This window comes from Papio anubis, chromosome 18, assembly GCF_008728515.1.
Source record: "Papio anubis isolate 15944 chromosome 18, Panubis1.0, whole genome shotgun sequence".
NCBI classification, from domain to species: domain Eukaryota; kingdom Metazoa; phylum Chordata; class Mammalia; order Primates; family Cercopithecidae; genus Papio; species Papio anubis.
The window spans coordinates 48102787-48129484 of NC_044993.1; the positions used below are offsets into that span (position 1 = coordinate 48102787).

Genomic DNA, 26698 nt, shown 5'->3' on the forward strand with positions numbered 1-26698 from the left:
CTTCCTGAAACGCAGTGTGGCTTCATGCCGCAGAGGGCGTTGTACCACCAGCCTCCTGACCACATGCAGAGTCCCTGAGAACATTCCCAAGCCGCCACCTTGGCAGCTTCCCCTTCACACCGTTCTCCTTGCCCACCCTCAGGTCTGCACAGGGCTGCAGTCAGATCCTCAGAGACAGCACCATGAATCTTCTTTCAGTTCTTTGATACCATCCCTTGCCCGTGATGGCAGACACTTCCTCCTCCCCAAACCCTCACCCCAAATGACCCTCAGGCCTCTGGGAAGTAGGTGTGGCAGCAGAAGATACATGTCCAAGTCCAACAAGGCCATTTGTCATGGAGACACTGCTCTGACCGCATGTCCCCATCTGAACCGAGGGCAGTGGTCAGCAGACAAGGAAGGCCTTTTGGGTCCCTCCCTCTGACCCTGGTAGCAGGATCGTGGAATGTTGCTCTCTGGACAGAGCCGGGGAAGTGACTCACCAGGTGCTGCATGGAGACAGCTTGGGTACACGTGTGAGACCAGGGCTGGCTTTGTGCGGGGACTATTATTACAGAAAGCATGCTCACCATCCCTAGTTCAGCAGCTGTGTACAGTGAGTGCCTGTGAGGTGAGCCTGCCAGCGCCCTCCTGGAGCGCCAGGTGAGGCCACATTGAATTAGACAAGGAGACGGTACTCTGCATGGAAGGTACTCAGGCTAGCGGGGAAGAGAGACACGAACACCGCTAGGTGGGAACACAGCGCCTTCATTTGGGATGGGACGGAGAGCTTTATGGGAGAAATGGGACGTTTTGTTTAGTTCTCATCATAATGATTTGACGTGCTCATAGCCTGTCCAAATGATGGCTTCCCACGGCCGACCCTCAGTCAGGCCCTTCCTTTTTGTCTGTGTAGGATTTTTACGTGGCGATTTCCAAGCACCATCTGCACGGAGTCATTCCAGTTTTTGGACAGAATGCGGGCTGCCGGCAAGTTGGACCAGCCTGATCGTTTCTCTTTCAAAGACGAGGATAATAATGAGCCCACAAATGACATGGTGGCCTTTTCACTGGACGGCCCTGGAGGAAATTGTGTGGCCGTCCTGACCCTCTTCTCTCTGGGCCTTATTTCCGTGGATGTCAGGATCCCGGAGCAGATCATCGTGGTAGATAGCTCAATGGTGGAGAATGAGGTCATCAAAAGGTAAGAGCCCGGCGTCCGCAGCATCAGGTCTGGCCATGTGCTAGGCATTGGCCAGACACAGACCGGCAGGGGTCGGTAGTGCCTTGTGGGAGCTTGCAGGATGGGCGTTGCAGATGAGTGACTGGGGATTATAGGCCAGTGTCCAAGGCGTCCTCTGCTGATGCCTCCCAGGTGTTATGGGAATCGGCCAAAGAGAAGGACGCAGCACAGTGGGGCGGCGGGGGAGGGCAGGGAAGAGAAGGGAGGACTGGTCCTGAGGGCCTTGCAACAGAACTGGGGATTCCTGGGGAAGTGGGTGTTTTCTGGACTGAGAGACGGGCAAGAGGAACAGTCCCCACAGAGACGCAGATATGTGACAAGGGGTGAGCGCATTGCACGGGAAGGTGGGAAAGGGGATGGATCTGGGGCAGCCGTCCACACCAGCCTTGGTAATGAAGCACAGCCAGCTGCTGGGGCCACTGCTGAGGCCCGGCCACAAAGACCTCTCGAGGGAGGGGAGAGGCTGCAGTAGTAGCTGGCTGGCCTGTGCTTGGGTATCCAGGTCGCAATTCTCTTCTAGCTTGGGAAAGGATGGCAGCCTGGAGGATGACGAGGATGAAGAGGATGACTTGGACGAAGGCATAGGGGGCAAGCGCCGGAGCATGGAGGTGAAACCTGCGCAGGCCTCCCACACTAACTACCTGCTGATGAGGGGCTACTACTCCCCCGGCATTGTCAGCACCCGCAACCTCAATCCCAATGACAGCATAGTGGTCAACTCCTGCCAGATGAAGTTCCAGCTCCGCTGCAGCCCTGTGCCCGCCCGGCTCAGGCCCGCTGGTGAGTGCTCCTGCTGGTGCTGGGGGAGGGCCCGGCCTTGCCCGGCTCAGGCCCGCTGGTGAGTGCTCCTGCTGGTGCTGGGGGAGGGCCCGGCCTTGCCATCATCCAGGAGGACCCTGAGGCCTGGCCTGAGACCTAGACCTTCAGGCTCCCCAGGCCAGGCGTGCAGCCACAGGACACACAGAAAAACACACCCCATCCTTGCAGCTGACTCAAGGGACACCTTCCCCAGGTGCCGGTGCCGTGCCCACACCTCTGTGGGAGAGCTCCCCGCACCACCGCTGTCTTTTAGTCACAGCTGTGCCGCAGGCACCAGCAGTCACCCATGCGGGCTCACGAGGCAGAGCAGAGCACTCCCGCCTCCTCACCCCGCCCACTCTCCCCGGGGGGCCGCGGGGCTCTAGTCTCCTGGTGCTTAGTAAAGTGTGCGCTCTTAGGAACCTTTTAGGTATTATCTTTTGACCCCTTGCTGGGAAAGATGAGTATTCCACTCACATTCATGATCTCCTGCCTCCTTTACTTCCAATTTTGACGCTATTTTAGTTCTATTGATGACCTTTGAAACTTTACTTTTTATTTTTATTTATTTATTTGAAATGATTGAGACAGGGACTCACTATGTTGCCCAGGCTGGTCCCTAACTCCTGGCCTTAAGTGATCTTCCCACCTCTGCCTCCCAGAGTGATGGGATTACAGACGGGAGCCACCACACCAAGCCTATTTTTTAGAGACAGGGTCTTGCTCTGTTGCTTAGGCTGGAGTACAGTGGCACAATAATAGCTCATAGTCATCTCTAGCTCCTGGGCTCAGGTCATCCTCCTGCCTCAGTCTCCTAAGTAGCTTGGACTATAGGCATGTGCCACCACAGCCAGCCACTTTTTAAATTTTTGGTAGAGACAGGGCCTTGCTCTGTTGCCCAGGCTGGTCTCAGGCCTCAAGGGATCCTCCCGCCATGGCCTCCCAAAGGGGTGGGACAACAGGTGTGAGCTACCATACCAGACCTAGTTTATGTAATATTCTAAGTCCTTTGTTGCCATTTCAACGATGTTCTCAGCGTCTTTACCAGGAGTAGATTCTATGTCAAGAAACTCAAGAAACCACCTTCTTTGCTCGTCTATAAGAAGCAAGTCCTCATCTGTTCAAGTTTGATCCTGAGATTGCAGCAACTCCATCCCATCTTCAGACTCCGCCTCTAGTTCTCTTGTTATTTCCACATCTGCAGTTACTTCCTCTACTGAAGACTTGAACCCCTCAAAGTCATCCATGAGGGTGGGAATCAACTTTTTCCAAACTCCTGTTGATGTTGGTATTTTGACCACCTCCCATGAATCACAAATGTTCTTAATGGCATCTAGAATGGTGACTCCTTTCCAGAAGATTTTCAGTTTACTTTGTCCAGATCCATCAGAGGAATCACTCTAGTAGCCATAGCCTTACGAAATGAATTTCTTTCTTTTTTGAGACAGAGTTTCACTCTTGTCACCTGGACTGGAGTGCAGTGGTATGATCTCAGTTCACTGCAACCTCCACCTCCCAGGTTCAAGTGATTCTCCTATCTCAGCTTCCCGAGTAGCTGGAATTACAGGCACCCACCACCACACCCGGCTAATTTTTGTATTTTTAGTAGAGACGGTGTTTTACCATGTTGGGCAGGCTGGTCTTGAACTCCTGCAGGTGATCCACCCGCCTTAGCCTCCCAAAGTGCTGGGATTACAGGCGTGAGCCACTGTGTCCAGCCATCAAATGTATTTCTTAAATAATAAGACTTGAAAGTGAAATAACTCCTTGATCGATGGGGTACAGAATGGATGTTGTGTTAGCAGGCATGAAAACAACATTCATCTCCTTGAACATCTCCATCAGAGCTCATGCGTGACCAGGGGCATCATTAATCAGCATACCATTTTGAAAGCAATCTTTTTTGTCTGAGCAGTAGGTCTCTACAGTGGGCTTAAAATATTTAGTAAGCCACACTGTAAACAGACGTGCTGTCATCCAGCTTTGCGGTTCTGTTTATAGAGCACAGGCAGAATAGATTTAGCATAATTCTCTTCCCTCAGAATTTGGGGATAGGAAATGGGCACTGGCTTCAACTTAAAGTCACCAGCTACATTACTTCCTATCGAGAGTGGGCTGTCGTTTGAAGCCTTGAAACCAGGCCTTGCCTTTTCCTTTGTAGCCACGAAAGTCCTAGATGGCATCTTCAATATAAAGCTGTTTTGTGTACATTGAAAATCTGTTTAGTGTATCCACCTTCATCGCTGATCTCAGCTAGCCAGAGCTCCTGGAGAACTTGCTGCAGCTTCTACAGCAGCACTTGGTGCTTCACCTTGCACTTTTATGTTACGGAGACGGCTTCTTTCCTTAAACTACATGAACCAACCTCTGCTAGCTTCCAGCTTTTCTTCTGCATCTTCCTCACCTCTCTCAGCCCTCATAGAATCAAAGAGAGTTAGGGCCTTGCGCTGGATTAGGCTTTGGCTTAAGGGAAGGTTGTGACTGGTTTCATCTATCCAGACCGCTGAAACTTTCTCCATATCAGCAACAAGGCTGTTTTTGCTTTATTATTGTTCGTGTGTTCCCTGGAGTAACGCTTTTCATTTCCTTAAGAACTTTTCCTTTGCCCTCACAACTTTGACTGACTTCGGCACAAGAGGCCCAGCTTTCGGCCATCCTGGCTGTCACCATGCTTTCCTCGCGAAGTCTGATATTTTCTAGCTTTTGATGTAAAATGAGAGATGTCCAACTCTCCCTTTCACTTGAACACAGAGGGGGCCATTGTAAGGTTATTAACTGGCCTGACGTCAATTTTTTTTTTTTTTTTTTGAGATGGAGTCTCGCTCTGTCACCCAGGCTGGAGTGCAGTGGCGCGATCTCGGCTCACTGCAAGCTCCACCTCCCAGGTTCACGCCATTCTCCTGCCTCAGCCTCCCGAGTAGCTGGGACTACAGGCGCCCGCCACCGCGCCCAGCTAATTTTTTGTATTTTTTAGTAGAGATGGGGTTTCGCCATGTTAGCCAGGATGGTCTCGATCTCCTGACCTCGTGATCCGCCCACCTCGGCCTCCCAAAGTGCTGGGATTACAGGCGTGAGCCTCCGCGCCCAGCCAACCTGACTTCGATATTGTTGTGTCTCAGGAATAGGGAGTCCCAGGAGAGGGAGGAAAGTGGGGAATGGCTGGACCCTGGAGTTGTCAGAACACACATGACATTTATCAATTAAGTTTGCTGTCGTATGTGGGTGTGGTTTATGGCGCCCCTAAACAGTGACAATAGTAAGGACAAAGGTCACTGATCACAGGCCACTGTCACAGATATGATAATCATGAAAAAGATGAAATATGAGAATTCCCAAGCATGACAGACACAAATCGAGCACACGGTGTTGAGAAAGTGGTGCCTATAGACTCTCTTGGTGCAGACTTGCCACAAGCCTTCAGTATGTAAAAAACCCAAAAAACAATATCCGTGAAGGACAATAAAGTGAGGTGCGTTGTTGAAGTTGATGGTATTCACTCTATGTTTCATAACCACAGTTAGAATTCTGTACTTTGTCTGGAGTTTGGACTGGGCAAAAATGTAGTGATAACCTATTGATTATGGCCTTAGCAGAGACATATTCCATAGGAAGCAACAGAAGCCAGCTCTGGCTAGTGTAGGCAAAAGTGGGGTGTGTAGAAGGGGCCTGGAGTATCTCACAGGGTCTAAGGAACAGTGGGCACATGAGCAGCAGGAAGGGATGAGACCAGGCCAGCCCTGGTCAGGGACTCCCCCTCAGAGCACTGGGCTTTACAGTTTTCGAACCCCAGTCCTCAGCCTCTGTGCCCTTCACTTTATGTCTTGAGCACGAGAATCATAGTGGCCAGGAGAAATCCAGTCAGCTGTAGTCAGAGGCTCAGGGTTGCGGATCAGGAGCCTGACTGCCAGGGGCCCAGCCTGTCCGCCCAGCAGGTGACCCCTGTGGCTGTCGGGGAAGCAGTGAGTTGGTGCTGGAGCATGCCTTTCCTGAGTGTGGCCTGTGCATTGGGCAGGGGAGGGGGGCCTCTGTCGGGCTGCCTCTGATCTTCCTCCGTGTCCCCACAGCCGCTCCTCTGGAAGAGCTAACAGTGGGAACCTCCTCCCTCCCTGACACGTTCACCAAGCTGATAAAGCCCCAGGAAAACACCTGCAGCTTGGAGGAGTTTGTCCTCCAGCTGGAGCTGTCTGGGTATAGTCCTGAAGACCTGACTGCTGCCTTGGAGATCCTGGAAGTCATTATAGCCACGGGTTGTTTTGGGATTGACAAGGAGGAGCTGCGCAGACGGTTCTCGGCCTTGGAGAAGGCAGGTGGCGGGCGCACCAGGACATTCGCAGATTGCGTCCAGGTGAGCTGTGCCTTAGGTTAGCCGGATATCACTGAAGCGGAAATTGCAGCTCCCAGGCCAGGTGCACACTGAGGATGGGCTTGATTTGGGGCATAGCATGCTGCTTTCTTTTTAAACGTTGAATTAGTCATTAACATTTGAAAACTGGGGCATTTCACATCCACTTTGAGGGTGCAGTTGTGAATCCACAACTGCACCACAGCTGATGTGGCTCACCAGCGGCCAGAGAGGAAGAGAGGCTGCTCCAGGGCACAGGGCTAGCAAGGGGCAGCCCCAGGGTTAGGAGCCAGGCCCGCCTCGCGAGCCTGGGCTGCTCAGGGCACTCAACCCGCCAGGGACGAGAGGTCACCAGCGCGGAGGATCCCGGGCTCCCCACAGACCCCCTGTGTCTCCTGCCTCCCCAGGCCCTCCTGGAGCAGCACCAGGTGCTGGAGGTCGGCGGCAACACCGCGCGCCTGGTAGCCATGGGCTCTGCCTGGCCCTGGCTCCTGCACTCGGTGCGGCTGAAAGACAGAGAGGACGCTGACATTCAGAGAGAAGACCCCCAGGCCAGACCCCTGGAGGGGTCTTCCAGCGAGGACAGCCCCCTCGAGGGGCAGGCACCTCCTTCTCACAGCCCCCGGGGCACCAAGAGGCGTGCCAGCTGGGCCAGTGAGAATGGGGAGACCGACACTGAGAGCACCCAGATGACCCCTGCCAAGAGGCCGGTACTCCAGGACTCAAACTTGGCCCCCAGCCTTGGGCCCAGAGCTGAAGACGGGGCAGAAGCCCAGGCCCCATCTTCACCCCCAGCTCTTGAAGACACCGCTGCAGCGGGGGCAGCACGGGAAGACCAAGAGGGTGTCGGAGAGTTCAGTTCCCCAGGCCAAGAGCAGCTGAGTGGCCAGGCGCAGCCTCCAGAGGGCTCTGAAGACCCCAGAGGTACCGTGCGCCTTGTCCCCCACCCCACCTCACCCCACCCGCGCTTTCCCTCCCCTCCGCCCTGATGGGCCCCACGCCTTCCTCCGGGATAGGGGAACTGCCACTGACACAAAAGGGGCTTGACTTCAGCTTCTCGGAGCCTGAGCCCCAACGGGGGAGGATGCTGCCTGTAAATGCATTTCCAGGGGAGCGCGGGCCTCCCACACCCCCAGGCAGCGCTCTGAGTTCTGGAGCGGGAGCTCAGGCGGTGGGGCCAGCGTGTGTGCTGCAGCAGCTGCTGTGGGGCAGTGACGGCATGGAGGTCTCGCCTTCCTCGGGTGGCAGCACGCCCTTTCCTGTCCTGCACGTCTGCCATCAGCAGCAGCCTTCTCATGTGGCGTCTCTGGGCGTTTTTGTTTTCTTTGGGCTGTTTTTGCCTCGGGTTTACACCACCCTTGTGGTCAGGGCTTCTGGGTGGAAAATGAGGTGTTCGCTGGCTTCCTCCGGTGTGGGGCTTGTCCGGGCCTGGGACGCTGCTTGCATGTGGCACTGTGTGCGGCAGTCTCCCCGGCCCCGCACCTCCAGGTGGCTGCTCTGTGAGATGATCGTTGTCCTTTTTTTTGATGCTTCATCCCCTGAGCCTCGAGGTGCCCTGCTCATGCTGGGTGCCATGCTGAACGTGGGGAGGCAGAGATGGCTTCCCTGACTTTCCGAGTCTCTCTCATTCTCTTCCTCTTCCCTCAGGGCTCGCAGAGAGTTTTGGAGCCGGCAGCATCTCCCAGGCAGTGCGGGAAAGGTGGGTGTGGGGTTCTGGCTCCAGGGCTTCGGGTGGGGCTCTTGACAGGGACCGAGGGTAAGGATTTGTGTGAGGGTTTTTGAGGGTCTTTCCCCAGGTGCCAGCTCTGACAGGCTGCCCAGCACTGTGGTTCTCGGCAGGGGTACTTGGAGGGGCGCAGTGGGTGAGCAGCAGGCGTGCTGAGCACCAGCAGTGCCCAGGTCGGCCTGGAACAAGGGCTGCGCTTCCAGAATGCCCAGGGCGCTGGCGGAGAACCATACCTGGTGCCGTCAGCTGCACTTCACTGGCTCCTCACGGCCCACAGGCACCTCACCCGCTCCTGCAGATGAGCCAGGGGCCACAGAGGGATAAGCCCTGAATGCCCAGCTGCCCCCGGGACAACTGTGCCACACAGTTATAGGAAGCAAGGGGGCCACAGAAGCCCCTCTGGTGGGGGCGCCTCCCATGAGTGTGTGTGCTGACCCCAGATTGGGAGGGCCCAAGTGTCCTGTGTCCTGGCTTTCAGGAGCTCAGGTGTGCTCCTCCAAGGCCCAGCCGTAGCGATAAGAGCCAGGTGTCCAGCTCTTCTGGGTCCGCCCCACTCCTGGGCCCCGGGTGGCTGTTCAGTCCCTGGGTTAGTAGCAGAAACGTCCGTTTCAAGGAAAGCGTTCCTGGAACTCTGCACATGGTGTGGGGCAGAGCTTCAGGGTCATGCTCCTGTGAGCTTCGCCACAGCCTGGAGGTAGCTGCTGCCCGGGCTGCCAGGAGACCTGTCAAGTCCAGGAGTCTCAACTCTTGGCCCTCTCCTGCCAACGTGGGTGGGCCCACTGAAGCCTCAGTTACAGCTGTATCTGAGCAGGACCCCACGTCATGGTTCCACCCAGCTGGCGGTCAAGGGCCCCTCTGTCCAGACAGGAGAGAAGCGGGGAGTTTGGAGAGCAGAGAACAAGAGGTGGTGGCTGGTCTCAGCCCTATGACCTGGGCCAGGCCCAGGACACCCCTGAGCCTCAGTGTTCTGTCTGAACGAGCTGCCCTCCTGCCCCCGCCAAGCCCTGATGCCAAGCCCTCCCCCTGCAGGGACTGTGAGAGCATCTGCTTCATCGGCCGGCCATGGCGTGTCGTGGATGGCCACCTGAACCTGCCCGTATGCAAGGGTATGATGGAGGCCATGCTGTACCACATCATGACCAGGCCTGGCATCCCCGAGAACTGCCTGCTGCGCCACTACCAGGGGGTCCTGCAGCCCGTCGCCGTGCTGGAGCTGCTCCAGGTATGGGGCCTTCCCAGGCTCAGCAGGGGGTGGGGGCGGCTGGGTGCTCTCAATGGCCCGGCCGTGATGTTCAGGCCCCAGTCTGCATGCGGAACCACCATACTGCTTGCCTGCACCCCCTCCCCCAGCTTGTCCTGGGCTCTTGCCTCTCAGGCCGTCCCTCGGTGTCCTTCACCAGCTCCATGCTGCTGGCCAGGCTGGAAGAGGGGGTGCCCGGTGCTTGTCTCTGATGCTTTCTCTGTGCCGGGGGGTCACTAACTCATGAGTCCGCAGGGCCCCATGGGTCAAGCAGCTGCCCCCTGGTGCGGCTGCCTCCTGCTCAGCTGACAGTTGCCCTGTGCTCCGTTGGCCCAGTGCGCCTGGGGCCGTGTGTTCCCCCACGAAGTCAACTGGAACAAGTGGATCCACCTCTAGGACCCCTGTGCGCGTTCCCTCCCTCCCAGCCACCACCTGCCACACCACTCCTGCCTGATGCTCGGCAGACGCCACTGTGCCCCGGCCTTGGGTCTGCCGAGCCTCCTGCAGCAGAGGACAGGTGCTCTGGCCAGAGTCACAGCCCGACACGTTTCGCACTGTCCTGGAACTCTGGAAAGAGGGGCTCCCCCACCTGCCTGCCCCCCAGGCTCTTCTGGGCCTCTAGCTCCTCCAGCAGCTAGGAGCTTGAAGTTCAGTGTCAGATTCCCTGCGAGCCAAACGGAGCCCCACCTGGAAGCCAGTCTTGGCTCACAGGACGCTGGGATGCAGCCCCTGCTGCAGGCCTCTCCTCCACACATGAGATTCAGTGTGGTGGCTCCGGCCCGCGCTGTACACATGCTACTCAGGCTGCTGCCTCTCCCACCAGGGCCTTTGCCTGAACCCTCCTGGTACATCCCCACTTGACTCATGCCCAGTTCAGGTGCCCCCTGCTCTGGGAAGTGGCTTCCTCGTACAGAGAGAGCATTCCCTAAATGCTTGAAGAATAAATCAAGCAGGCGAGGGTAGTGCCGCTGTAACCGGTGTGTCTGGTGTCTCCAGGGCCTGGAGTCCCTCGGCTGCATCCGGAAGCGCTGGCTGAGAAAGCCGAGGGCCGTCTCGCTCTTCTCCACACCCGTGGTGGAAGAGGTGGAGGCGCCCTCCAGCCTGGACGAGAGCCCCATGGCCTTCTATGAGCCCACCTTGGACTGTACCCTCCGGCTGGGCCGTGTGTTCCCCCACGAGGTCAACTGGAACAAGTGGATCCACCTCTAGGACCCCTGTGGGCGTTCCCTCCCTCCCAGCCACCACCTGCCACACCACTCCTGCCTGATGCTCGGCAGACACCACTGTGCCCCGGCCTTGGGTCTGCCGAGCCTCCTGCAGCAGGGGACAGGTGCTCTGGCCAGAGTCACAGCCCGACACATTTCCCACTGTCCTGGAATTCTGGAAAGGGGCTCCCCCACCTGCCTGCCCCCCAGGCTTTTCTGGGCCTACCCCTTGGGAACTGGCCTCATCACACCGGGAGTTGGTGCTTCTTGTCTCTGGGTCTCCGTAGTTCGCCCCGCCTGTGCACACCTCACATTCCAGACTCCAGCCATCTTGGCAGGATCTCCTGGCTCCTTGAGTGCCTAAGCGCCACCAAGAGGAAGGGCCTTGTGGGATATGCCTTGCAGCATAGGGATCGGTGTGCGCTGCTGCCGGGGGGTCCCCACGGGGACTGTGGCCCCTCGGCAGGCAGGACATTCCAACCCCTGGCTGGGACTGAACGACCCAGAGCAGAGCAGCTCCCTTTCCAACCTTGCGAGTCACCTGGCAGGCCCCAGCTGGGCTGGCTGTCCGTGTCCCTCGGCCTGGCTGGTGACTCCCTGCGGGCCGGAAATGAAGAGTCCCTGGAGGTTTGGGTTTTGTTTGGTTTATTTTGTTCTTTCACCTTTTTTCCTCATTAAAAAAAAAAGTCCCTGTGGAGTGTATTTATTTATTTTTTGATTAAAGGGAAGTAAAATGCATTCTGTTTTGTGTGTTTCCTAAAGAATCAGTGATTCCCCTAGGGGACTCCCTACTTTGGCTGCACAACAACCTGGAATGGCTGTTCCCATTGAAACCAAAGGAAGAGGGAGGCCCTGATCCTAAGCTCGGCAGCCCTGCCTGGCCCCAGCCAGCGGTGAGACATGGCCTCCAGGATGGAGAGGGGCACAGGCGGCTCCCTCGCCGCCTTCTCAGCTGGTCCTAGGCCCATCCCCACAGAGCAGCTCCCAGCCCAGTGCCAGGCCCATGATCAGCTCGGCTCAGTGCAGCTGGTGCCGGCGGCAGGGCCTGCGGATGGGTCTGACACCTGAAGTTCTCTTGAGCTCACATTGTTACATTGTTTTAAGTTAGTTGCCAACAGTTTTAAAATGTAGAGTTCAAATTTTTTTTAAAAAAATTCAGATGTCTTCTCTTAAAATGGAAAGTTCCAGTAACAATGGACTTAGCTTCCTGCCTGTGGCAGTCAGAGTGCAGAGCAGAGGCCGCTCCCTCTAGGTGGGACGGGCCCCGCGCTGGCCAGCTGTGTCTCACACCCACCTGCAGCTTCTCTCACCTAGAAAAGTGTCCCCTCTGGGGAACGTGTACCCTTAGGACCCCTGACCTGACCCACCTTCCAACCCTATGTCTCCATCCTCCCTCTGCGAGGGATGCCCTGGTCACTCTAGGCCACACTTCTGGGTGGGGAGGGATGAAGGCAGGGACTTGGGAGTCAGGGTCCTGAGAGAGTCCCTGCACTGCCAAGCCTGGTCAGGTCTTAGTGTCCATTTTTTTTCTCTTTAAAGTTTCAAGTGTAGAAACAATAGTGTTCTATGGGATTTTTTGAGGCAATCAAGTAGAGTAGCGGATGTGGTCTGCTTCATATATAAAATGCTGTACAAATGGGAATGTGTTTGGGAATGTGTGGTGTGGTGGAAGAAAGGTTTGGGAATCCGGTAAATGTTTCTAAAAAACCAACCCCTGCATTCATATTTCAGAGCCTTAGTTTTGTTGTGTGAAAGCGGGGAAGAGTGTCTCCCTCGAGGGAGGCAAGGTGAGCTGAAGAGCACCGGGTGCAAGTGCATAGTGGGTTCGGCAGGTTCCCTTCTTCGCCTGTGCCTCCCAGATGATGGAGAGAGTGGGCGTGTGTTGGAAGATGAGACACAGGGATGGTGGGGACTGCTCTCAGATGGTGAGATGGGGCTTCTGTTCCATTCCACTGCCCATTCCATTCCTTCCCTCCACCATCCGCCCCTCCACCACCATCTATCCATCCATCTACCTACCTATCTACCCATCCATTCATCTGTCCATCCATCCACCCAACTGTCCACCTACCCATCCATCCATCCATCCATCCATCCATCCATCCATCCATCCATCCATCCACCCATCCACCCATCCATTCGCCCATCTATCCACCCACCTACCCATCCACTCATCTTCCCATCCATCCACCCACCTACCCATCCACCCATTCCTCTGTCCATCCATCCATCCACCTACCCATCCATTCATTCATCTGTCCATCCATCCATCCATCCACCCACCCATCTGCCCATCCACCCATCCATCCATCCTTCCAAGGCAGCTCTCTGCACAGAAGTCTCCAGAAACCACAGCATTGACCAGTAGTTGTGAGCTGAGATGCCTTCAGGGGCCAGGCAGGTAATAAATGAGAGGAAAAGGGCCTTGGGTTAAATACTAGGGAGTAATAGCAACTGTGGAAAACTAAAATGTGTATGCCCAGGCTGTGAAGGAATGCAAATTTGGAAGAAACATTAAGCACTAACTACCAAACAAAACCTATGAAGGGGCAAAAATGGTTCTCTGGCCCCTTTGCGGCTGACACAACAGTGCTAGGTGGTGGCTCCAGGTCTCCTGCAGAGAGGGCAGGGAACGCAAAGCCCAGATGGGCACTCGCACGAGGCCTGGACACCACGGCTTTGTGTCCCCAGCTTCCCTGTACCCCACAGTCTTGCCCTCCTCACTCTTAATTCTTTTCTCTTTTTCTTAGATAAGCAAATACATGAATGTATTCTCTTAAATACAACATTTCAAATCTGGGTAAAGCCTCTGGGCCCCTCTCCTTCAAGGCCCCTCCCCTTCAGGGCCCCTCCCACTTTCCTTCTTCCCATTTCCATCCATATCTGTCTGTGCACGCCCTGGGAAGCCCAGGCCTGTGATGCTACGTGACATAAAACACGCCCTCAGCACGGCTAACTCAGCGACCCCCTGGCACATCCACATCAGCATGCCCTATTATGGGAGTGTTTTGAGGAAGCAGCCAAAGCTTTAGTGGACAACCACCCAGGAAAGCTTCACCAGAGAGTCCTCCACTGCAGCAATGCCCCTGCTCCCTCCTCATCAAACAAGGGCAATTTTGCAAGCGTTTCCATGGGAAATCATGAGGCACTCACCTTACAGTCCTGATATGGCTCCTTCTGACTTTTTGTTTCCTAATCTTAAAAGAAAAAGAAAAAATCTTTAAAGGGCACCTTTCTTCAGTTAATAATGTAAAAAAGATGGCATTGCCATGGTGACATTCCCAGGACCCTCAGTTTTTCAGGGAGGGGCTGAGTGGCTGGTCTCATCGCCCACCAAAGTGTCTTGACCTTGATGGAACTTATGTTGAGAAAGAAAATTTGTCTCTTATTTTTAATCTTTGAATTCCATTTTCCACCAACTTTTTTTTTCTTTTTTTTTTGAGACAGGTTTTCACTCTTGTCGCCCAGGCAGGAGTGCAACTGCGTGATCTCGGCTCACTGCAACCTCCGCCTCCTGGGTTCAAGCGACTCTCCTGCCTCAGATTCCGAGTCGCTGGGATTACAGGCATGTGCGACCATGTCCGGCTAATTTTGTATTTTCAGTAGAGACGGGGTTTCTCCATGTTGGTGGTGTGAGCCACCGCGCCCGGGCTCCACAAACGTTTTGAAGTCGCGAATGTGTGTATCTGTGCACATGCATGCTGTGTATGCATGTGTGTGGGGGCATTTGTGTGTGTGAGTGTGCATGTACGTGCGTGTGTGGAGTCTCCCTCCTTACCTCCACTGCCCAATGTAGGCCCATCCACCCAAAGGGTAGAAGCCAAACTTTGTTGAATTAAACAAACCCCTGCCGCTTCACCCCGTCTTCATCGCCCATGTTGTCTGCCGCAGAGGGCTGCTGTGACGATTGTCCAGGGTCCCCTGTATAAGCGCCAGGCAGATACACTTGTGTGTCCCTTTTCCCCCGGACAGCAGAGCGCGACGGCACTGCCTTCAGCCGACATCTGCAGATTGCAGTGCTTACCAGCAGGTGGCAGCAGCCGCCCAAGCGTCTCTGTTTCCCATTACTTCGTCTTGGTTTCCAAATGTCTGGTGCTCTTGGTCCATAGAGGCACCAGGGCGAGGCCAGTGAGAGCTGACTGGGGCAGGGCATGACTTACCCATACAATTGATGATATCCTAGCAACAAGATTTCCTGAGCACCTGCCAGATGCCAGACACTGTTCTGGGCACATTACACACATTAACTTGACGCCACAACAGCCCTAAGACGTCTGCCTGATCGGTATACCCATTTCATAGATGAGGAAGCTGAGGCACAGGAGGTAAAATCATGTCCACAGGGCTGGAGGCTGGAAAGCGGATCTGCTGCTATTCCCAGTCTGCCAGCCTCGGGGACCTCCCCATCACACTGCCTTCCAGGGATGGGATTTGTTTTAGGGTGATGGGGGAGCCAGCATTGTGCTGGGAGACTCCCTAAAGAGTAGGATGAAAGGGTTTCTTACCTGGGGTCATCAATTTTTTTTTTCTTTGAGACAGGGTTTCACTCTGTTGCCCAGGCTGGAGTGCAGTGGTGCGATCTCTGCTCACTGCAACCTCCGGCTCCTGGGTTCAAGTGATTCTCCTGCCTCAGCCTCCAGAGTAGCTGGGACTACAGGCACCCACCACCATGCCCAGCTACTTTTTGTATTTTTAGTAGAGACGGGGTTTCGCCATGTTGGCCAGGCAGGTCTTGAACTCCTGACCTCTGATGATTCACCTACCTCGGCCTCCCAAAGTGCTGGGATTACAGGCGTGAGCCACTGTGCCTGGCCTGGGGCCATCGATTTTTGAAAGAAAAACCTTCACGTTTGTCACCCTTAGACACAGGGGGAAGACCTATGATTGCCCCATGGTCTGAGCAATAAAGGAAGGGCTCTTGGCTCTGATTACAGACTCCCCACGACGCGGCCTGTTTCATCTGCACACCTCATTCCATGCCCTTTCTAGGTCTGGGGCAGATGGTTCCCTCCTCTCTGCATACTGCTTTGCCAGTCACTGCTCTACCATTGATTGATTCATTCATTCATTCACTCATTCAATGTTTTTGAACACCTGCTCTTTACCAGGCACTATTCTAGGCTCTGAGACCCAGCAGAGACAGATCCCTGCTCTAGTGGGGTAGACAGTAAATATGATGGATAAATAACACAGATGTATAAGAGGATATAATAAGTGTGATGGAAAAAACAAAACCAGGCAGTGGGGTGTTGCACTTTGAATAAAGGGCCCAACCCAATGTGGAGAAGGTGACGTCCGAGCACACTTGACTCCATCCTCTCATCTTGCATGAATGCGTGGGTGTTTCCTGACGGCAGATGAGTCCTCTCCTTGTTCTTCCCTGTCGAGAGTTTAAAGGAAGTGCCCGCTTCCTTTACTGTCAGTGGAATGGGCTCCCGGGAGGGGAAGTGCATGTGCTCACTGCTCCATCTTCCACCAGAAGTCCCCATCCTGGGTTCTGCTGGTGCACCTGGGGCTGGGCGGGCTGTGCAGGGCTGTGCCATACCATGGGGCCAGCAGCCGGACCGAGGCAAACAACATCCCCAGATAGGAGGGAGGAAGGGGCTTTCACCTCCAGCAGGGGGGCCAAAAGGAGCTCAGGAATGGGGCAGGGCATGATGGACTCCAGGCAAATCACTGCCTTTTTCTGGGCCTTCACTTCCCTCTGTCTCCTTCCGTCGTTAAAGCACCTAGGACCCCCAGACAGCATCCCAGACTGAGATCTCGCAGGAACTGTCGATGGTTGGAGAGCTGGGGTTATGTGTTCTTTGAATCCCAGCAGAGAGCAATGAAAGCTTCAAGGCCTCTGGAGGGAAGCATTTATGAACTCTCTGGGAAGGAGACTGGGAAGGGCGGGGGCCACAGCCCTCTCCTCTGACCTGGAGCCTAGCTCAAGGTGATGATAGAAAGACAGCGCACCTCTGGCCGGGCGCGGTGGTTCACGCCTGCAATCCCAGCACTTTGGGAGGCTGAGGAGGGTGGATCACTTCAGGTCAGGAGTACGAGACCAGCCTGACCAACATGGTGAAACCCCGTCTCTACTAAAAATACAAAAATTAGCCGAGTGCGGTGGCAGGTGCCTGTAATCCCAGCTACTCAGGAGGCTGAAGCAGGAGAATTGCTTGAACCTGGGAGGTGGAGTTTTCAACGAGCCGACATTGCGCTATTGTACTGCAGCCTGGGTAACAGTGTGAGACTCTGTCTAAAAACCAAATAACAAAACAAACGAACAAAAAAAAAAAGACAACCGACATCTAATAAGGGATTGTTCCACCCTCTCTTTTCATTCACAGAGCAAGCCGAGAGACTTATTCCTAACCTCTACTTTATAAAAGTGAAAACTGAGGCTCGGTGACAGCAAATGACTTGCCCTAGGTCATTCATGAGAGGTGCTAGAGCCTGGTCTTCTGGGGCCTTTGAACAGGGTGATGTGGTTTGGCTGTTTGTCCCCTCCAAATCTCATGTTGAACTGTGATTCTCAATGTTGGAGGTGAGGCCTGTGGGGAGGTGATTGGATCGTGGAGGCAGACCCCTCCTGAACAGCTTAGCACCATCCCCTTGGTGATGAGTGAGTTCTCACTCAGTCACTTCATGGGAGATCTGGGTTTTTTTTGAGATGAAGTCTTGCTATGTTGCCCGGGCTGGAGTTCAGTGGTGGGAACTCGGCTCACTGTAACCTCTGCCTCCTGGGTTCAAACAATTGTCCTGTCTCAGCCTCCCAAGCAGCTGGGACTACAGGCACACACCACCAAGCCCGGCTGATTTTTGTATTTTTTTTTAGTAGAGATGGGGTTTCACCATTTTGCTCAGGCTGGTCTCAATCTCCTGACCTCAGGTGATCCGCCCACCTCGGCCTCCCAAAGTGCTGGGATTACACACGTGAGCCACCATGCCCGGCGATCTGGTTGTTTAAAAGAGTCTGGGACCTCCCACTTTGCTGTCTTCCTCCAGATCTTGCCAGGTGACACACAGGCTCCCCCTTCACCTTCCGCTATGATTGGAAGCTGCCTGAGGCCTCACCCAGAATAAATGCTGGTGCCATGCTTCCTGCACAGCCTGCAGAACTGTGAGCCAATTGAGCTTCTTTGTAAATTACCTAGTCCCTGATATTTCTCTTTTTTACTTTTATTTTTTGAGACAGGATCTCTCTGTCACTCACATCTCAGCTCACTGCAACCTCTGCCTCCCAGATTCAAGCGATCCTCGTGTCTCAGCCTCCTGAGTAGCTGGAATTACAGGCATGTGCCACCATGCCGGACTAATTTTTGTATTTTTAGTAGAGACGGGGTTTTGCCATGTTGGCCAGGCTGGTCTTGAACTCCTGGCCTCAAGGAATCCGCCTGCCTCGGCCTCCCAAAGTGGTGGGATTATAGGCGTGATCCCAGCCCAGCCTGGTAGTTCTTTATAGTGACACAAGGACTAATACAGGGTCCTTCCTTAGATTGGAAGCAGAGTCCTTACTGTGGGGATAATATCAGAATAATGCTAGAACACTTTCTGCTGCAAGGGACAGAAACCCACCTCAAACCAGCTTAAGCATAAAAAGGAAACTTATCAACTCACTGATTCAACTAGGGTAGGCAGGATTACGCTGTGGTAGGAAACAACCCCATCTTAGAACAACAAAGGATTGATTTCTTGCTCACGACACACGTCTATCACAGGTGAACTGAAACTTCAGTCTGTATCTCCTCACTCAAGGGCCCAGGTGCCCAGGCAGATGGAGCAGTCACCATCATCATCCGTCTCTGTGACAGCGAGGAAAAACCCCCTAGGGGGAGTGGCAGCCATCTGAAAAATGCTCTGCCCAGAAGTGAGACTTATCACTTCTGCTCACAACTGCCCAGTCCCAGCCAGTCACATGGCCCCATCTGGCTACAGAGGGTCAGGAGGTACAACCCTGCCATGTGCCCCGAAGGCCAAAAGCTGGAAATATTTGGTGAATAGCGTAATGACTTACATACTCATGTATCTAAACAGTCCAGGAGAAACATGGTTTCAGGCATGGCTGGATCCAGGATCTCAAGAGCTGTTACTGGGACTATGTCTCCATCTCTCAGCTCTGCTTTCTTGTGTGTTTCTAGCTGCCCCTCCCAGTACCCTCCTTACAGCTTAGTAATCCAAGCAGAAAGAGAGTATGGACCAGCTAGGTTATGTCTGTCCTTAAACTGTACTATTGCCAGGGGGATAGTACATGTCCTATTGGGCAGGCCTGGGTCACGTAGCCACTCGCAGATCTGGGGTCGGCCATGTCTCCAAACTGCTGCACAGGCAGATGCAATGGGCACCCACAGGGGTCTGCTAAACCTTCCTCACCTCTTAATCTAGGTACTTTCCAGCAGGGCAAGGTGAAAAAGAGCTGAACTTGGCATCAGGAGCCCAGAGTTCTGGTTCCAACTCTGACCACTCATTCAGTGTGTGACCTCAGGCAGGTGACCAGCCTGAGGTGTGCCTTCATTTCATCTGTCAAATGGATGACTCTGCCCCTCAGAGCTTGCAAGGTGAGGAATGTGGCAGCTGACAAAGTGATGTTGCTATTGGTCCTCCTTCCTCTTAAGTGAGGCTTGTCAGCAATTCTGGCCTAGTCTTTGGAGGGCAAGGAGCCACCCGTCCCACTTGCTCCTGACCCTTGGTCAATACCTCCAGGCCTTTGTCCAGGCTCTTCCCTCTGCCCCAAATAGCTGGTACATCTAAAACTCCTATTCATTTTTCTTTTTTCTTTTCTTTTTTTTTTTTTTTTTTGAGATGTAGTCTCACTCTGTCACCCAGGCTAGAGTACAGTGGTGCAATCTCTGCTCGCTGCAACCTCCGTCTTCCAGATTCTCCTGCCTCAGCCTCCTGAGTAGCTGGGATTACAGGCATGCGCCACCACACCCAGCTAATTTTTGTATTTTTAGTAGAGACTGGGTTTCACCATGTTGCCCAGGCTGGTGTCGAACTCCTGACCTTAAATGGTCTGCCCACCTCGGCCTCCCAAAGTGCTAGGATTACAGTCATGAGCCACCACTCCCAGCCTCCTATTCATTTTTCAAAGTCCAACCAACACCACCTCCTCCCTGAAGCCCCCTGCTCCTCTTGATGTTCTCTTTGGGCTACCATCGGTAAGTGAGCTGGGCCTCACTCATACCAGCCAAGAGAGCGGACTGTGCATATCTCTTCCCAACTCTGTGTTTAGACTCAAATCAGGAGCATTAAATTACACCATGGAAATAAGCAAATGCTACAAATCAGGCTTTATTGAGTGCCTACTATGTGCCAGGCTGAGACTAAAGAAGGAGAATCGCTTGAACCGGGGAGACAGAGTTTGCAGTGAGCCGAGATTGCACCACTGCACTCCAGCCTGGGCGACAAGAGTGAGACTCTGTCTCAAAAGAAAAAAAAAAGAAAAAGAAAATGTTGCTAAGAAATATTTTCTTAGCTTCTTAATTCACACTTCAACAGGTTCTCTGACAAATCAATGACAAAAAACTTGACCTCCCTTCAGTTATCCAGGATGAACAAATAAGACATAGACAAAGTGAACAAAATAGACAGAGTTGCTGGCCTGGTATGACTTGTGTTTTATCTTTACTTTGTTTCCAGTATGCGTTTATCTCTGTCTATCCAACCAACCGTTCTTCCTTCAAGTTCTTTATTAAAGCCATTAAGAGTAATAGCAAAGACTTTTGCACCAACTTAATACCATCCTCCTATCCATCCACACATTCAACCATCCTCCACCCACCCTCCTACCTACTAATCCGTCCTTTCAGGTGATGAGCCAGCTCTTGTCTCCAACTTTTATTTTTAAGAGACAGGGTCTTGATCTGTGACCCAGGCTGGAGTGCAACGGTGCAATCACACAGCTCACTGCAGCCTCAAACTCCTGGGCTCCAGCGATCCTCCCACCTTAGCGTTCTGAGCAGCTGGGACTACAGGCAAGCACCACCACGCCCGACTAATTTTTTTAAAAAATAATAATTTTTGTAGAGATGGGGCCTTGCTATGTTGCCCAGGCTGGTCTTGGACTCCTGGCCTCAAGTGATCCACCTGCCTTGGCCTCCCAAAGTGCTGGGATCACAGGTGTGAGCCACTGCGCCTGGCCTCCAACTTTGCTCCTCTGTGTTTATGGACTGAGTTCCCTTCAAAGGTGGGATCCTGAGAAACTTCATCTGCCCCAGTCCAGAGCCCCCCAGTCTGGCCTCAGTCAGGCCCTCCCCAGCCATCTGTGTTCCCCTCCCCCACCCAGCAAGCTCCGGGTGCAGGAGAGCTGCGCTGGTTTCCTGGGAGCCTGTGGCTCAGGTGACACCTGCAGGTGGCTCCTGGAACCTGTTGCCCCCAAGAAGGTGTGAAAACCACAGCACATCTGGACCCAAGAGTCCCTAGGGTGCAGGTGCAGGGGTGCTGAGGGCTGCCCCGCCTTGAAGAAGCTGTGCTTCTACTCCTGTGCTCCCATCCAAGTCTCACACCCCTGGATCCCAGGCTCACAGTCCCACTCTTATAACCATCAGTGTTCTAAAACCTTCAGCCTCCTGCCAGGCACCAAGGACTCTCATGCATTCTGTCAGCTACCTCTCCCAACCACCCCATTTCACAGATGAGAAATGAAGGAGCTTTCAGCAGGACCGACTTCTGCTGAGTTCCAACGCAACCCTGCTCCAAAAGCATGAGAGAGCCAGAGCCGGCTCCTCCAGCGCGGCCCTGCAGCCTGCAGTCTGACCTTTGGGGAAGACGGGCCCGGGCCAGGGTGGCCCCAGCTCTTTTAAAAATACAAAAATTAGCAGGTGTAGTGGTGGGTGCCTGTAATTCCAGCTACCCGGGGGCTGACGAAGGAGAATCGCTTGAACCGGGGAGACAGAGTTTGCAGTGAGCCGAGATTGCACCACTGCACTCCAGCCTGGGCGACAAGAGTGAGACTCTGTCTCAAATCAGTGACAAAAAACTTGACCTCCCTTCAGTTACCCAGGTTGAACAAATAAGATGCAGGACTGAACTGGGGCGGGGTGGGGGGCCCAGCAGGACGTGTGACTGGAGCACACTGCATGGTTCTGGCCTGCACCCTCCCTCCATGAATGCCACAGGGGAAGGGTCCCATGAGCCTTGGCCTGCTATGTAATTGGTGTTTAACAAATATCTCTTGAGCGCATAAAGGGAATTTTTTAAAACTTAGTAGCAGAAGTTAGAAAAAGAAATCTTTGTTGGTGGGGAGCTGTTTCCACAAGACGAAACAGACTGATTTTAAGCCTGGAAACCCCCTGAGTGGCCCTCTGCAAGTGGGATGGCCCCTCAGGCACCCAGGCTGTCACTGACGATTGATGTTCTCACCCCCGCCCGCCTCGGCTCTGGCCACAGAAGGAAGGAAGCTGACGTTTATTGAGGGTCTGCTCTGGGCTGTGTACTGTACATGGGTGACATTGCCAATTTTCCCCAGGTGGGTCATGCCTTCCCCATTGTCCGGACAAGGAAAATCTAGACCAGAGAGGGGCAGCGACTTGGCTCAGGTAGCACAGCCAGAAGGTATCAGAGTCGGTATTCAGACCTTCATCCATGGGCCACCCCAAATCTTCCCATTCCCGGGGTCACTGTGGGCTCACTCCATCCCCTTTCCCTTCCTGCTGGCAGGTGATAAGGAACAACGTGGACTTCTTGCAGCTCCTGGAGGCAGAAGCTGGAGGACTGGACTCGGCCTCTGTCACACAATGCCCTGATCCCACAAAGCCCCAGAGGTACTGTGGACCAGCTTGCAACACAAGACCCTAGAAGGGAAAATGACTGTTGTCATCTGTTGACCACAGACATGTTTGCTGTGCACACTCGTGCACATGGGTGAGCTCCGTGGGCCCAGATATGTACAGGGCAGGTGAATGTATGGAGTACCACAGGCATTATTCCAGGCCCACAGGCACATGCAATCACACACACAGGTGGACGTGCCACTGCGCACCTAAGACACACACACACTCACGCACGCATATGCACACACACACGCATATGCACACACACACGCATATGCACACACACACACGCATATGCACGTGCAGGCGCGCGCACACACACACACACACACACTGTAAACATCAGGCTCAAAGGCCCATCCAGGAGACCAAAGGCTACAGGTGTCTTCACATCATAGCTCAAGTGGCCTTGTCTCTGGCTCAGGGCCCAGTGGCCTGGCCAGCTCTGGACAGCCAGTCAGCCTCACTAGCTGGCCTGGGGTCCAGGGCTCGAAAGTGGTGGGGGAATGACCACCCACTGGCGGAGGTAGCTCCGGGGGGGCCCTTCGTCCCCGGGGGTGGTGAAGTCACACTCCACAGGGCTGCTGCAGTCAGAGCCCACGAAGCCACTGTCAAACGTGTCCATATCCAGGCCAGCCGGGGGTGAGCCCGCCTCACTCTCTGAGACCCCTCCGGGCGACCGGCCACCCCAGGGCAGTCCCCCAGCCCAGTCCTCCCCATCTGCAAGGGGTGGCTTTAGTCTGTCCAGGAGGCTTCCCAGGGGTCCTCCTAGCCCAGGGCTGCCAGCTGAGACACAGCCACAGGAGAGGACTGTGGTTCCCGCGCCCAAGAGTGGATCATCTAGGCCTGGGCTGGGCTCCAGGCCAGCGTCCAGGTCCAGGGCTGGGTAGCCGTCATCCTCACAGCTGCAGGGCCAGGTGCATGGCCCCTCTGCATCTAGCACAGTCACTGTATCGATGGACACCACGCCGTACGGCCGGTCCCTCTCCTCACTGTAAGCTGAGCCTCCTGAGTTCTGGGCCGTCGCCCAGAAGCTGGGCTTGGACACGCCGTCAGACTCCACCAGCTCTGTTGGTTCTTGTAGCTCCGTGAGCTGCAGCCTCTTGGCCGGGCTCTGTGGTGGGTGGCAGCTGTACACCTCCAGGGCTGAGGGCACTTCTGGGCTCCAGGGTCCCAACTCCAGCCTGGAGCCAGTGAAGGGAGCACCCACCCACTTCTGTGAAAGAGAAAAAGAGAGAGAGTCTTAGCACGGGATGAGGGTAAGGTGAGGGTTTATTTATTTTTTTACTTTTATTCTTTTGAGACAGTTTGGCTCTGTCGCCCAGGTTGGAGTGCAGTGGTACCATCTTGGCTCACTGCAACCTCTGCCTCCCAGGTTCAAGTGATTCTCCTGCCTAAACCTCCCAAGTAGCTGGGACTACAGGCGCCTGTCACCACACCCGGCTAATTTTTGTATTTTTAATAGAGATGGGGTTTCACCATGTTGGCCAGACTGGTCTTGAACTGCCTTCAGGTGATCCACCCGCCTCAGCCTCTGAAAGTGCTGGGATTATAGGTGTGAGCCACCGCGCCCAGCCAAGGTGAGGGTTTAAACAGACAGAAGGACAGACACAGACACAGAGACAAGACAAAGAGACATCGAGAGAGAAAGACAGAGACGTGAAGATAGACAAAGACACTGAGAGACAGAGAGAGAGCGAGGAATCAGGACCGCGATGTGCTCCTACCCTAGTGGGGGCCCCACTGGTGTCCCCTTCCTACTCTGCGCCTCAGTTTCCCTACTTGTAGAAGGGAGTTGCTACCCTTAGTAGTGTGATCACTCAGCCAACTGGTGGTCCCATAGCCCAAGCAGGGGCCAAGATTCCTGAGTCAAGGAGACATGGGGGCAGGAGGGCCTGACGTCTGAGGTACCCCTGAGCCACCTCCTGCTTTCCCTCCTCCTTGATGCTTCTTGAAACCTAGCACTCTCCTGGTTTATGTGTCACCACCAGACAGAAACTTGGCCCCCGGGCATAAGTCCTGTCTCTTCTGTCCATGGTTGTAGCCCCAGTACCTAGCACACAGTAGGTGCTCAATAAATGTCTATTAATAAAATGAATGAGTGGAGTGGATCAGTGAAAAGCCACTTGGAAAGGCCTTTGTATACTTTGAGGATAAAGGACGTGAGTGATGCTGGCTGAGGCGGTGGCCCTTAAACTTGAAGGACCCTCCCCTTCCCTTCCCTGTCCAGACTCCCACTCATGACACCAGAATCCTCATGCAATTGGCAAGGAAAATCCCAGAGAATGGGAATCTCCCTGTTTTGAGCTCATCTTCCTCAAAAACTCATCTCAGAACTGTGATGTGACTACCACCACTGATTTAAAGTCACTTCTCAGCTGTGTGCCCTTAAGCCAATTACTTACCCTCTCGGTGCCTCAGTTTCCTCATCTGTAAAATGGACCTAATAATAGCACCCATCCATAGAGTCATCGTGAGAGTTAAATGAGTCACTGTTTGTGATGCTCCTAGGGGACTGCCTGGTATATGGCAAGTGCTATAGGAGTATTGGTAAAAATCAACCCAAAATAAATGTGATATTTAAGCTTTAGGGAAGAGGAAAGGGTGGGTCTTATGTGGGTGAGAGTCCAGGTTCCTCTCTGCCCACTCTGAGCTTTGGCCTCCTCATGGGTGCCCTGGGGGCAGTAGAACATCCGCTCCGCAGGGGCTGCTATGAATATGAGAATGAGTGAGGCAGGAAAGGTGTCCAGTGCAGCGCCAGGCAGACAGCAGGAGCTCAATCAATGCTCTAGGTCTGCACAGTCTGACTTTCAGGCTCAGCTGCAGCAGGTGGGGCTGCCCCTCCCACCTCTGTCACCACATCCTCTCTGCGGCAGCCCCTCCCACTGCTGCAGGGTGGGTGACAGGGCTGTAAATGGGCACAGACAACCTGTGGGTGCTGGCGGGAGGTGGCGAGTTGGAGGCTTGGCAAACGTTGGGGCCAGACCCTTCCCAGAACCCACTCCCTCTCCAACCCAGGTTAAGGGCACCTAAGAAAAGACCACGGGGGCAATCTGTGACTCAAAAGACCACCAGCCTCACCCCCTCTCCCAGTCTGGCTCCTTGGGCTGGGTCAATTCTGCATTATTTTGTTTACTCTTTCTTTTTGATTTTTTTTTTTTTTAGATAGGGTCTCTGTCTGTTGGCCAGGCCGGAGTGCAGTGGTGTGATCATAGCTCACTGCAGCGTGTGAACAATTCTCCTGCCTCAGCCTCCTGAGTAGCTGGGACTACAGGCGGGCACCACCTCGCTTGAATGATTTTAAAAGTTTTGGTAGAGATGGGGAGGTGGAGTGGTGGTGGGGGTCTCCCTGTGTTGCCCAGGCTGTTCTGGAACTCCTGGCCTCAAACAGTCCACCTGCTTTGGCCTCCCAAACTGTTGGGATTGCAGACGTGAGCCACTACACCTGGTCAAATCTTGTTTAATTCTTCTGCCAATTCTGCACTACAAGAATGTCTACACTTTGCACGTTGGGAAACTGAGGCCTGGCTTGTGGCATGGCTGAGACCTGGATGCTCTAGGCCTGTGGGGTAAGGCTGGGGAGCCTGGAGTGAGGAGAGGTGAGGCTCCTGAAGAGGAGGAGGGGCTCAGAGGAGCTCGTCACAGGGTGGGGAGCTCACCTTGAAGTCTCCGCTGCAGCCCTTGTACAGGGGCACGAAGAACTGCTCGGGGCTGGGGACGGCCCATATCTTCTTCCATAGCCTGAGGGGGCAGAGAGGGGTGAGGACCCTGACATCACCAGACGGCAGCCTGGCCTCCCATTCGGACGCTCCCCAGCTTCATCCTACAGGAACTTCCAAGCATCACAAGACACAGCCCAGGCGCCTCCCTCCTTCCCTGGCGCTTGGTTTCCCCATCTGTAAAATGGGAGCAGCAAGTCTCCATCACAGGCTCCTGAAGGGATATTTAGATTATGTTCTTGGATGCCTGTTGTGTGCTGGGCAAATGTTGCCCCTTCTAAGCTTCAACTTCTTCATCGGCAACCAGGGGTGCGCACAGAGGCCATTGCAGAGGTGTGGAGTATTACAGCCACCTCTTCACCACCACCTAGTGGCCCCTGATGCCCCTTGAGCCTCAAAACTTAAAACCCACTGGACAAGACCACAGCTGAGGTCTCTGTTTAAGGACACAGAGTTTCAATCCCAATTTCTCCACTTAGGAGCTGTGTGACTTTGGACAAATTCCTTGACCTTTCCATGCCTCGGTTTCCTCATTTATAAAATAAGGGCAACTGAAGTGTCTCATGCTCATAGGGCTGCCATGGGGGTGAAGGGAGTGCCCTCCACAGTGTCCAGCACACTGTGGCTGTGAGTTGGTTATTATTCCACCGTCGTCATTGTTACCATGCTGATAGGCATGTTCTCCAACCCTGG

General features: G+C 54.2%; 2 protein-coding genes across 6 annotated transcripts in view; one reads left to right on the forward strand and one right to left on the reverse strand.

Moving 5' to 3' along the window:
* Positions 1–11271, forward strand: part of GTF3C1 (general transcription factor IIIC subunit 1) — an 86940-nt gene extending 75669 nt beyond the window's left edge. Inside the window, exons 31-37 of one of the 3 annotated variants that reach the window (XM_009196199.4) lie at positions 896–1183; positions 1743–2002; positions 6085–6365; positions 6770–7286; positions 8010–8061; positions 9118–9310; positions 10325–11271. In XM_009196199.4, coding sequence (XP_009194463.1) covers positions 896–1183; positions 1743–2002; positions 6085–6365; positions 6770–7286; positions 8010–8061; positions 9118–9310; positions 10325–10537 — 1804 coding nt within the window. In that variant the 3' untranslated portion in view covers positions 10538–11271. Of the gene's footprint in view, positions 1–895; positions 1184–1742; positions 2003–3056; positions 3272–6084; positions 6366–6769; positions 7287–8009; positions 8062–9117; positions 9311–10324 lie in introns of those variants that run through there. The other 2 variants (XM_003916708.5, XR_002519192.2) reach the window with 2 other exon arrangements.
* Positions 11272–21904: 10633 nt separating this feature from the next.
* The window catches only part of IL21R (interleukin 21 receptor), a 48736-nt gene continuing 43942 nt past the window's right edge, over positions 21905–26698 (reverse strand). For all 3 annotated transcript variants that reach the window (XM_003916706.5, XM_009196198.4, XM_021931848.2), the window contains 2 exons: positions 25946–26027; positions 21905–23502 (listed from right to left, as the gene is read on the reverse strand). In XM_003916706.5, coding sequence (XP_003916755.2) covers positions 22753–23502; positions 25946–26027 — 832 coding nt within the window. In that variant the 3' untranslated portion in view covers positions 21905–22752. The remainder of the gene's footprint in view (positions 23503–25945; positions 26028–26698) is intronic.